Consider the following 13,039-nt stretch of genomic DNA (forward strand, 5'->3'; position numbering starts at 1 on the left):
TGACCAATTCATACCTGTTTGTATTTCAGTTATCAAGGTCAGGTGATATTCTAGTTAATGCAAAGCTCTGTGCAGGTACAAACTTGTTTTAGACTGAGCTAAAAGTGAAAATAGAATACCTAGGAGTTCAGTCTCAAGTGGTAGTGGAAGGGGGTTTTTGTAGTTAAGTCAGTCATGAGAAAATGTAGATAACTGTAATGCTTCAAAGCACTTATTCAAAACTTCAGATATGATATGCCATAAAAACATGATTTGTCTTCAGTAAAATCATCAGGTTTGGGTCTGTGTTTTATCACTGTCACAGTAATTTGTCTAACCGAAAAAGAAAACATTACGCAAACAGACAGAACCTGCTGGGAGATAACCAATTCTCTTTTCAAGGATAAGTTCCCCCTGCAGTGCTGTTCTGTGTCCTTAAATAAGACACATGGCCTGTAACTAGACTTCTCAGTATCTGCTGTCTCAGGGTCTCTTTCTCTACATTCCAGTAAAATTGTGTAGTAGCTGTTTACATACTTCATAGACCAAGGGAAGTCATCAAAACCCAAACTAGAAAGGAAATCTTTGCTGTTCCATTCATGAGACTTCTATTTGTTAATGGTGTTAATTCTGAGTTCTTACGTACGTAATGTGTCATATAAGAATGTGTGTGCAGGAGGCACATTCAACCTAATTTACTTGAGTCTGCAGAATAGTTACAGAAAGGCTTCAGACATAAGATAAAACAGCGATATCAGGCATAAATACATCAGAAGCATTCACAAGGCTTCAGAGGTTGTGATACCATATTCATATCTAGGCGTTTAAGTCAAGCTTACCTTCAGAGATTCTGAAGACCTCAAAATCTTCTTAATCTTGCTTGAAATTAACTGTAAAATGATGTCCAAATACTTAGTGAGGGAACCTCAGATACTTGAATTTGCTTTTTTTTAAAATTTTTGGTTTTTATTTATTGCTTTCCATAGCAAAATGATCTCATCTTTGGCTTTTTGATTGTCATTCTCAGATATTAATTATTCTCTATATACTTGCATTTTTTTGATATAAACTAATTTATACTTGAACTCAGCAATACATTGGTTGGTTAATAATTGTATCTGGTTACAGTGCAACCTTTCAAGCCATGGTGTTAAGTGATAAAGATGGGACTTTCTTCTTTACTGTTTTAGTATCCCCACTGTTCCAGAAATGAAACATATTAGCACAAATAACATGATTGTTGACTTACATCTCGCAGTTTCATATTCAGGTGCTCTTTTATTTCCTGGGTTGAATTATGTGCTTATCTACAAAATATGTGCAGGATTGTTCCTTGATTTCAGTTTTGCCATTATGTGTTTGCGTTTTTTTTTTTAGGAGGCAGCTTTCAGAAAAGTTGTGCAAGCTACTATGGTGAGAGATCGTCAGCATGGGCCAGTCGTGGAGCTCAACAGGATCCAGGTATCTTCAGCTGAAGTTCTCATTCACTCTCTCTATGTTGAGACCACAGTGCTGCGTTGGTCAGAGCTCTTTCTTTGTTTCAAGTTTGGTATCTGAATGCTAAAGGGTTGAATTTTTATCAGAGAATCAAACAATAAAGAATTAACGGCAGTATCAGGGCTGCTTATAATTTCAGTATGTTTTTGTCCGTACTGCAGTTGTTTGGGGAGAGAGTGACACTTGTTGAAATGTTAAATGAATGATTTAGACTCTTAAGGAGCAAACGATGTCCTGCTTGATAAAGGACTGCCTTTTCAGAACTCACTACAATAGACAGTGTAAGAGAGTAGTGATTCTGATGATTTTCTTACCTTTCCAAATGCTCAGCAAATGAGTGAAGAGTAAAAAAAGAAAAAAAATGAAAGGTAAGAAAAAAAAGAAAGGCAAGAAAAGAAAGCCCTTGAATATAATTAAAATCCAGAATGATGAACTCTTGTCCTTTGTTGGTCATCACATGTAGTCATATTGATTGCAGAAGTCTTTGATACAAAAAGGCTTTTTTCTTTATCATTGATGTTAGAAAATGTAATGTTGTGCCCTAGGCCAGATATGCCTTTTTTCCATAGATACTTCTGTAACACAGAATAGTAAAACACTGTTTTCATTTAAATGGACTGCAGCCTGATCTTAGATTCCTCATGCACTTCTTTCCTGTTGTGGTGGGTTCTTTTCTTTTTTTCTTTTTTTTTTTTTCCCTTAATATTGCAAAACCATTACCATTTGTGAGATTAGAGTGGAGATATTGTGGAAAATTTAAACTTGATATTTTCTGTTAGTGAACAGAAATGCATCCTGTTACGACTGGACCCTGTTTCTACTTCTTTGCAATTTTCTGTGGACATTTAAAGAAGTGCTAATGTTCTGTGACTGTGTTGTTCTAATTTATTAGAATCATAGAATTACTAAGTTTTTACTTATTGAGTCCAACTGTATTATTTGGGAAGCTGAAGAGAGTACCGGAGATTTTTTAATTACTTTTTAAGTGTGTGGATTCAGAAAGTCCAATAAATATTGTTGGTATTTTAAGCAGGAAACTAGTGATGAGTAGGTTTTGTGATAGTTTTCTGGTGTCCTCCTTCATTAATTGAGATAGGCTTTCTCATGTATTTCAGTTTGTAACTTAAATCTGTCTTGAACCCTAGAAAATATTTGGCAGCTTCCCTTCTTCATAGCTTCTGGGGAAAATAAAATACCGCTGTAACTAACTCTGTCAATTTGGCCAAGTGAATACTAAAAAAGATCATGTTCCTAGTGTGGCCTGATGACACAGTACCAGATATGGCTTACAGGATCGTGAGTTAGCTTTTGCTCATAGTGAAAATGTGGATTCTGAAACTGTTTGATCCTTCATAATATTTAATGGAAGATTCAAGGCTGCTTTACGTAGTCTCAAAAAAGCTAAATGTCAGTGTTAAAAAAATTCATCTTATTTGCAGTTAAAGTGCAGCTGGGCTTTAAGACCCCTTGACTTTCCGAAGACTCTTCTTGCAATTTATAGATTGTATGGTGCAATCAGTTCACTTCATCTTCCTTGGTGTAAAAAAACCAGATGAGTTTTAAACTTAGACTTGTTTTCCAGGTATTGACTTGTCTTTTACAATACTTCCTCAGCCAGCCTTGCTGTTTGTTTAGTGGTTTCTTTGGAAGTACCAGAACTGAACATAACAGCAGTACAAACCCAAGCAAAGCAACACTCCCTTATCCTGGATTCTGGTGTCACAGGGGGCAGATTCCTTCAGAGTACATCACATTCACCTTACATACTTCTTGGCCCAGGGTCTTTTCTGTTGGGAGCCTTGTAATGGTGGGACATGGTAGTTTCCTGTAGTTCCTCTGCTCAGGGTATGTCAAAAACAATGTGGTGGCTGTACTGTAACTCAACTAAGTGCCAGCCTGGTGTTTCTGTAGCATAAAATGGAGTGTAGATATTTTATGCTTTGAGCTGTAGCATAGAGGCAAGCTTGGATGCACAGAAACAGTATGGGATGCTGTTGGAGGACTGCACAGGGCAGAAGAAACTAAATTTCATGCAGGTTTATCCATACTATTTTTCGGGAATAATCATTAAGTAAAATATTCCCAAACAGCACCTGGGCCCTTTTCTGGAAAGGTGTAATATAAATGGTCAAAAAATAAGCCAGAAGTGAACTAATGTTAAATGCCTAGACAGGGTTCCAGTGCTCAGGTTTACTTACTGACCCTCTTACTTGCAGATCAGATTTTCCTGGTGTTTAAGTTGTGGTGTAGTTCATGCAGTATCCAATGGACAGTGTGTTCTGACCTATAAGCAGATACTTTCATAATGCTGTTAAAACACATCTTTGCACAGCAGTGGAAAGGAATTTCTTCCTTTTCAAAATGAAGCGAGTTTCAGTTAAATAAAGAGAATGTTTACTTTCATGAATGTGATGGGGCAAAGAATCTCCTGGTTTAATGTTCTTTACTCACAAGGGAGGAATGTGATACGTTAGGATATATGAGGTACCACTTTAAGATCAGTTTCTTCCTCCTTACAAGGACTCCTTATGAAATGTGGGTTATAGGAATCTCACTAACATAAGTAAAAATCATCTGATCTTCAAGTAGGCACAGCATATGAATGAATTAATGATTTGTTCTTTTCGAGTGTCATTTCAAATTAAGTAACATCCCTCCTTCCTGGTTATTGTCTTCTCCCTTATCAAATGTACTTTTAAAGAACACTCATTTCATGATAGCCTTCATTTTCCTACACTGATCAGTCTTAGGTTTTTTTTGTCTGCTCGTGTAGAATAGTCGTTTCTCTACTCTTCATCTTGTTATACTTTTTATTTATTCTGTAGTGTTTAAGTTTGAGCATAGAAAATGGAAACTCAGGGTACAAGTTAGAACTGTGTCTGTGCTTTTAGAATTATTACAGTGATACTTCTCTACCTCTTCTGGTGATTTTGTGACCTATCTTTGAATTGTGTTTGTGTTCTTCATAGATCTGTCTTAACTGTATATATTTCTATTTCTTAGCTGATTCCAACTTAGAAGCTGTCATCTTTTTGTAAACCTTTTTTGTTAGTGTCTGAGTGCATGGCGTTATGGATTAGCTTTCTCCCAGCTTCTGGGAGAGAATTCTTCTGGGTTGAAGAGAGTCTCATGGAATGGCCAGTGTTTTTCAAGCTGCTTAAGACTAATACAAAATTTCTCAATTTAAAACTTCTTGGGCATATAAATTTCTCAGAAATCCATTGAATTAAAACCAGCTTGTGTTGACAGAGAACATCTTACACATGAGGGGGATCTGGGTGTGTCAGCCTTTCACTAAAACCTGAAAGAAATCTGGAGGTTGTTTTATCCAGAGCCATCAGAAATATGCAGCATGAGAGCAACTGGATTTTGAGATGCCCTGTAGCTTGTAGTGTGACTAAATATAGTGGGATAAGTTTTGGCTATTTCTGCATGGACAGTCTCATGGATATTGGTGATCTATGTGCATGTAGATCCTTTTGCAGTCAGGACAGGTTGAGAAGATAAATTGCAGAACACCACGTGGGAAAAAAATTCCTTGGGTTTCTTCAGCTCTCTGTTCACATTCCATTTCTTTCCTCTCTATACTGGTGAAATACTTTTTGTATTCTTACCCTCTTTGTGTCCATCTCTTGCAGCAAAATCCATGGTAATTTACTTGCATGTCAATCCTGGGGATCTCCATGAAATAATAAAATACACCTTTTCTGTAGGTGCCTAAGAACACACTACCTGTGCATCTCTCTCTATATATATGTATTTTGATTGTATTTACTCATTTTTAGAGGCTCCTAGTAAGTATCATAGATGCATATTTTGTCATTACTATTAACTTACAAAAGAATAACACATACTCAGTTTTCTGGCCAACAGCACAGTGTTTAATCTGTTGCATGTGTGAAAAACCCAGATTTGTCAATTGAATCTATGAGTAGAGATGGGATGAATTAACTAAATGGACTGAAATCAGAAAAACTGAATTAGCCAAGTCATCAGCTACTTCTTTAGAAACAAGAGAAGAAATCTTTATCATCAGACTTCATCTTTGCGATCCCTCTGTCTTTCCTTTTTCCTTTAAGTGTGAACAGATTAGTACTTAGTGCTGATTAGTAACAGATGAACAAAGAATGCTTGGAAATTAAAGATAAAGTTTTGGTGGTTGGGGGACTGAAAATTCTTTATTTATCTGCACAGTGACGCCAGCTGAAATAAGTTCTTACAGTGACTTTTATAATGTGCTCAATAGGTAAAACGTTCCAGGAGTAAAGGAGGACTGGCTGGACCCGATGGTACAAAGTCAGTGTTTGGACAGATGTGTGCTAAAATGAGTTCCTTTAGCCCTGATAGCCTTCTGCTTCCTCATCGTGTTTGGAAAGTCAAGTTTGTTGGTAAGAAAATTATCAACACTCCACCCCTTCCTACCTTGCACTTAACTTTGTAGTTTTCTTGGGATTTACTCTTTTGGAGAACCTGAAGGAAGGAGGAAAGGGATCCAGGAAAACAATGTATGTGTGTGGGCAGAGGAAGGTACTTAAAATGTTGGGAAGTAGAAAACCTTTCAAAAGGATTTTATAAAACCCCTCAAGATTAATGGAAGCGTGTCTGTAATTCTCTTCAGGTTCTGAGGCAGCTCTTCTGCTTACAACAAACATTCTGCAAAACCGAAACCTAATGTTTCAGCTGTCTGAAATTGCAAATAATCCTGGCTAGCTAGTTTTAGTGGTAGAGTTGTTTTTACAATTCACCTATGACTCTGAGCTTTTTAATGAAAAATATTTTAGATTGAAGAGCCATTCTCTCTATTGTATATGGGCTGAATAAAACATTGCTACTTTAAAATGTCACTCATGAAAAAGGAACACTATTCCTTTTCTATTTCTGTTGTATTTTATTGTGATTGGCATACAGCACAAAATATTTTTCACACTGTTAAAATAGTGGTTTTGTCATTGTGATATGTCATATAATCCGAATAATGTTTTACTATGAACTGGAAGCATCCAAATACAGAGTCAGACTTCTAGAGTTTTAATATGGGGGAATGCAACACTGCAGCTTTTAGTACACTTCTATTTACTCTATTATCCCCAGAGAGGAATACAGTCTGTTTCAATACTTCAGTTATTTTTGAAAGAATATTTAATTTTGAGCCTTTTTTCTTCTCCAAGGTGAATCTGTGGATGATTGTGGTGGAGGTTATAGTGAATCAATAGCAGAAATGTGTGAAGAGCTTCAGAATGGGCTGACCCCTCTGTTAATTGTGACACCAAATGGAAGAGATGAGTCTGGAGCAAACAGAGATTGTTTCCTATTAAATCCTGCTGCTAAGTCACTCCTGCATATGAACATGTTTCGCTTTCTGGGTAATTTCTTAGCAACTTTGTGACATTCTCTGTGCTTTATGTGTAGTCAGAATATTAGGAATCTGATAAAACCAATAACCAATGTTTAAACTTCCAGGTGTACTTTTGGGCATTGCTATCCGGACTGGCAGCCCTCTGAGCCTCAACCTGGCTGAGCCAGTGTGGAAACAGCTTGCAGGAATGAACCTAACAATTGCTGATCTCAGTGAGGTGAGAACAAAGTTTCTGGGTAGTTTGTAGCTTGCAGAAGACAAGCAAACTTCTAGCATAAACTTCCCAAGTGATTGGTCTCCTGGTTTTTATGTGCTTGTATTTTGACTTTTCTATTTTGAATCACTATACAAGGATGATTTATACCGACTGTTTAAAACTGTAAATTTAAGTTGTTCAAGAGTAGTTAAATACTCTATTTGAATTCTAGAGCATTCTCAGATCTTCTCATGGATTTGACTAGGCAATCTTTGGGGTTCAATTCCTACATCCCAATAGACCTTTCTGTAGCTGTTACTGTCTGTTGCACCAAGATGTGATAGCTGATTTGATGGCATGTGCCTGCACTGTTTTGAACTAAAGGAAAGTAAGTTCAAACTGTTTGTGCTCACATACTGAATTTCACAAGTTTTCAGTTTCTGTTTACTGAGCTTAGTGAATGTGGAATAATACTTAGGTCTTCATTATGAAGAAAAGTTCCTTCTCAAATAGTGTCATGTGGAAATGTACTTCCTATAAAAGCATTGGGTCATTTACTTGTCAGTGAGGGGATTCCTTTTGTACCAAACCCAGTGCTGGTAGGGATGATGATGCTTTTAAGCTTTAAATCCATTTTGATGGATACATTGTATCATACATTTTCTTGGCAAATGCCCTCCAAAAGGATTGAAATCTAGAATATGTGCACTCTCCCACATCCAACATAATGAAATTTTATGTAAAGTCTAAGCCATTTTATTAATTTGAATTCAAGTTAGATGAATTGTGGTCAGACATTGGTCAAAGCTTTTTATGGGTGACACATGATGCACTGCTTTTGGTATGCAGGAGATGCTGTTGTATGGTGCGTGTAAACGGACTTTAATTTGGGTTTCTTACTTTCAAAGGTTGATAAAGATTTTATTCCTGGGCTTATGTACATTCGAGACAATGAAGCTACTTCAGAGGAATTTGAAGCTATGAGCCTCCCATTCACTGTGCCTAATGCAAGTGGTCAAGATATTCAGCTGAGTTCCAAGTACACCCATATTACACTGGATAACAGAGCAGAATATGTGAGGCTGGCAATAAACTACAGGTTTGTTGACTAAATCATCAGAATTACTGACAAGCATTTTATTTTTAAAAATATAAATCAGCTTTTAAACAATATGCTACTTTAGCCTGTCATATACAAATATTTTAATATTTTCATGTGATTACAGTGTTGATTTTCTGAATTCAGTTATTGTACCCAAGGAAAAAATGTCCTTAATTTTTAGGAAGCAAAATAAACCAGCAGGTGTGCCTCTAGATTTGTCCTGACTAAGCAGTTTTGGCAGTTTTACAGATGGAGAAAGGTCCCATGCATCTAATTCTTCCTAAAGTTATAGGCTTGATTAGTAAGCTTTCTGTGAAGAGAGCTTAAATGTAGTACTGCTGCACTCATACCTTTTCATATCATCAGCTGCAGTCAAGGGCAGCATCAGCTGAATTCTTACTCCAAATTGGAATGTACAAACCAAAATGTTCATTCCTTTGGTAGGACACTGATGTACACCCATGGGTGCCACAAGCTGAACACTGCAGAGGTATCAGTGGGAAATAACTGCTTGGTGTTTGAGAAGACTGGCCTTATGTGGCCAGGTAGCTAATCTAGATGAGTGCATCTCAGAAACAATCGTAAGCATCTTGTATCTGAGGCAGTGGGCCTAGTGCCTACTGAAATACGTAGATTTAGATAATTTGGATAAGAAACTGGTTCAGGCTTGTTTTATTCAATCCACCATATTTCTCTTCTTTAGACAGTGCAAGACTCTATCTTCAGTCTTACATACTTGCTTATTAGTTCATAGTTAAAGTGTCTGCCAACGACTATGAACTACAGCCTTAGTTTTTCTTTTTGTTCCCCCACTGTATGTGGTTATGAACCAATACTTAGTTCTGTTTCTGACAGTAAAGAGAGAGGTCTCATTTGGAGCTGATGTTCCTTTGAAGAAATGTCTTTGCTCTCTTGCCAGTTCTGGCTGTCCTCAGAGGACTTGAGCATTTCTAAAGCATTTTACAGTTAAAAGGCCTTGTGGGGAAACATTTAAAGATTAAGTATTCAGTTTTTTAACTATATGAAGCTCTTGAGAGGGAAAACTAACACCTGAATTGAATCCATGTAGAAAAGTGGATGCAAAAGACCAAGCTTGTCCCAACATCTTTGTTTATTTTGGTGATGACTAGCTTGAGGACAGTTCTAGTAAGAGATGTGTCTCTGCTCTGGAGGGCTCTGTAAAGCATCTCAGAAATTATTTGACAGGGAAAAAAAATAAGCCAAACACAAATCATGAGTGGCATCAAAAGCAGCAAAATGTTACTTATCTGTACCTGTCTTGAAATAAAAAAAACCTACTGTCCCCTCAGACATCCTATTTTAGTTCAGATCCCTTTTTTTTCTACTATAACGTCTGTCTAGTGCTGAGAATGTTTGAAGTTAGAGTTTCAAGATACAGCCACTTTTTTTCCAACAGCATATCATTTCCAAATGGGATATTGGTTTGGTTTTGCCAGGCATAGCACATGAATAATACTGGAAATAAAATATCAAAAACATTGTGAGATATCTCCTCCATATTGAGTTTGCTGTCCAATAGGAATTAGTGTAGAAAGTCAAGTATCTTGTAATAAATGTTTGTTAGTGTTCTGTGGTACATAGCTGGACATTTGAGGAGAATGGTTAAAGTTGGTTTGATAGCACAGTAATTGCTATAAATTATTGCTGGAAATGACATTCACGGAAACTCTGAAAATGTTTCTTTACAGGCTTCATGAATTTGATGAACAGGTTGCAGCAGTTCGTGAGGGGATGGCCCGTGTTGTTCCAGTTCCTCTGCTGTCACTCTTTACAGGCTATGAACTGGAAACGATGGTATCAATTTCTGCTTTGTTACTTCTGTCAGATTATCTTGGAGTGAGATGATTCACTCATTTGTTTTACTAATAACAAACCTCACATTAAATGCTGTTTACAATGATTGCTGTGTGGTTGAAAACATCAGTTCAAGGAAAGACCAGAAAATTTTATTTAAAAGTTTAATTGCCCTTTTGGTGTTGGGAAAATTATTTTCACATAGCTGACCAGTGATGTAATGAATTATTTCAGGAAGAAACAAACAAGCAAAACCAAGACCACATACCAGTGATCTCATGCCAGTGATCTAGAATGTAAATTGGAGATACTTGTCCTAAATTCTGGAGTATGAAAGAAGTTCATTACTGTCCCCTGATGGGAAGATGTATATTTAGTGTTATTGCACTAGGAGACTGTGCATGGCATTTCAAAGATCTGAATGCTCAGTATGTCAGCATAAAAGCTGATTAAATATTTTAAAGGAAGGGAGGAACAAATCTCATGTAATTGACTTGGTCGGACTTGTGTAGCCTATCACTGTATTTTATTTTTCAGGTATGTGGAAGCCCAGATATTCCACTTCATCTCCTGAAATCTGTAGCTACTTACAAAGGCATTGAGCCAACTGCTTCCTTGATCCAGTGGTTCTGGGAAGTGATGGAGTCCTTCTCCAACACAGAGCGATCTCTCTTCCTGCGTTTTGTGTGGGGCAGAACAAGGCTGCCCAGGACTATTGCAGACTTTAGGGGGAGGGACTTTGTTATTCAGGTAAGGTGTGTGGGATGGGGAAAGTTTGGGGGCATTTAAAAAGCTGGTGAAGTAGCGGTGTGAAATAACAAAAGTCTGATTTTAATTAACTGTTCTGTAGCTTTACATTGTAGATTCAACAGTGCAACTGTTGAATAATGTCTGTGACAGTTATATAATGTATAGAACTATTCTCCGCTCTTTACCTGGACAAGTGGATGTTCATTTAATTTCCCAGCCATTTGTTTCTGTGAATAGTGGTAGTTTTCCACTGTCAGGCAATTGATTTTGCTGGCATTTATTTAGCATTTCATTCATTTAAGTTAATAATTTCAGTTAGATTAAAACCACACAAACTTCAAATCATCTTTTGATATCTTCTGAAGTAATAGCATCTTTCTTAGATTGCTCCCAACCACATATTCTTAACCAAAGCAGCTCATACATGCCTGGTTTTATTTAGTGATTTAGCAGAGGGAAAATGGTTTTGGCCTCTTTGTTGTTCTTTTAAGAAACTTCAGCATGAGAATCAAAACTGTAACTAGCTGCTAAAGAAAAAAATTCCCAGTTATTATTTCGATTCTTATTTGTGTTTTGGACATTAACTCAAAAATCAAAAAATGTAATGCTTGCTTTCTTTCTTTCTTTGTTAACAGGTGTTGGATAAATACAATCCTCCAGACCACTTCCTTCCTGAGTCGTACACATGCTTCTTTCTGCTGAAGCTGCCCAGGTATTCCTGTAAGCAGGTCCTAGAGGAAAAGCTGAAGTATGCCATCCACTTCTGCAAGTCCATAGACACTGATGACTATGCCCGCATCGCGCTGACGGGAGAGCCGGCGGCCGATGACAGCAGCGACGAGACAGATAATGAAGATGCAGATTCTTTTGCTTCAGATTCTACACAGGACTACTTAACAGGCCATTGAAAAGTAGTACGAGGAATAGTTGTTAAAAGCACTGAGGCAAAATGCCAAAATGACAATGAAGCCAAGGACAGTTTAGATTTCAGAGGAGAGACTGTATAGTCAGAGGGATGGTAATCTTCTGAACATGGGGGCAGTGTGTTTGCTACTCACAGTAGGACTTAAGGATTACAGCTTAATCCATCAGCTTAAAATAAATGGCACAGTATATGGGCATTTAACATTTATTTTAAGAGCTGAAAATGGCCCCCCATAATGCTGCACTACATTTAGAACCTTTGTGTTTACTGAAGTGTTGTAAATGTTTATATAAATATGGTAGTGCAGCATCCAAAAGGCAGTGAAACCTTTAAATTGTGGGTGCGATAGGTTTTTTTCATATTAAGTGTTGTGTTCTGTGCATCTTCTTGATTGTATATTGGAAATACTGTGCAACTACGGAATAGTATTATAAATATTTCAATTAACTTTACTAGAAGTTTGTTAAAAGTTTTTGAACATTGAATAAACATTATTCCTTGAAATTCTTCTATAGATAATTAAAAATGGCCAATAGTTTCACCTCCACCCCTGGTTTGTATATTTTAGCTTATGCATTATTTATCTCAAATTTGATACCTTTCTGTGAACAGCATCATAATTCTTATCATGGAAAGTGTACTGTATATAATTGGTGCCATGTAAATGCAAAAGTTATAATTTCCCTCTAAATAAAAGTTCTGCCACGTTAAGAACCAGGACGTGTTTTTTCATGGTAATGCAGCTTGGACATGGGATGAATACTGAAACAGCTCTGCGAAGAAATGTTTCTGCAATGTACAGCTTTTGACCAAACTGCTCCACCAATAGTAGGTGCATTGCCAGAGAGATTTTGTGAGCTACAGGAAACTTGAGCAAGTCCAGGTAACGTCTTAATTGCAGTGATCAGGTACACTGTTTATGCACAGTTCTTCAGGCTGTCAGTAATGGTGAATTTATTCTTGGACACTTGGGGAAAAAATGTTGAGGAAGTGTAAGGGAGAGGTGTCATGAAGTACCTGAACACCAGGAGAGGAGTCTGATGCCACTTATGTAACACTGTATCACTGAGAAAATTTAGTCACCTTACAAGGCCTGGTCATGACACATTGGCAAAGGACATGCTGATCATGACCCACTCCTGACCACACAGTTTACGCACTAGTTTTTCAAAATAGGAGAAAAGAGTAATTCTGCCAAAGCACTAATATTTTACTTTAAACTCTATTAGTAGGTGATATCATACCATTGTTTCTGTAATTATTAACCATTGTTTCTGTAATTATTAGGACAGGTATATGTGAGTATTCAACATTTTACAGTTTAACATTTCACAGTTATGAGTGGATTAGTTCTTTTTTAGTGTGTGCATTTGACTTCTGTTCCAACTAGATTAAATATTAACTGTGATCATGAACCAA

At 37.0% G+C, this 13,039-nt stretch overlaps 1 protein-coding gene across 2 annotated transcripts in view; it reads left to right on the forward strand.

Annotated features, from left to right (window-relative positions):
• HERC2 (HECT and RLD domain containing E3 ubiquitin protein ligase 2) overlaps positions 1 to 12,334 on the forward strand; it is a 102,339-nt gene extending 90,005 nt beyond the window's left edge. For both annotated transcript variants that reach the window (XM_063392512.1, XM_063392513.1), the window contains exons 86-93: positions 1,357 to 1,440; positions 5,723 to 5,864; positions 6,645 to 6,839; positions 6,937 to 7,049; positions 7,937 to 8,127; positions 9,840 to 9,945; positions 10,483 to 10,695; positions 11,331 to 12,334. In XM_063392512.1, coding sequence (XP_063248582.1) covers positions 1,357 to 1,440; positions 5,723 to 5,864; positions 6,645 to 6,839; positions 6,937 to 7,049; positions 7,937 to 8,127; positions 9,840 to 9,945; positions 10,483 to 10,695; positions 11,331 to 11,603 — 1,317 coding nt within the window. In that variant the 3' untranslated portion in view covers positions 11,604 to 12,334. The remainder of the gene's footprint in view (positions 1 to 1,356; positions 1,441 to 5,722; positions 5,865 to 6,644; positions 6,840 to 6,936; positions 7,050 to 7,936; positions 8,128 to 9,839; positions 9,946 to 10,482; positions 10,696 to 11,330) is intronic.
• The last annotated feature ends 705 nt before the right edge of the window (positions 12,335 to 13,039 follow it).

Source organism: Prinia subflava, chromosome 3 (genome assembly GCF_021018805.1).
Source record: "Prinia subflava isolate CZ2003 ecotype Zambia chromosome 3, Cam_Psub_1.2, whole genome shotgun sequence".
NCBI classification, from domain to species: Eukaryota; Metazoa; Chordata; class Aves; order Passeriformes; family Cisticolidae; genus Prinia; species Prinia subflava.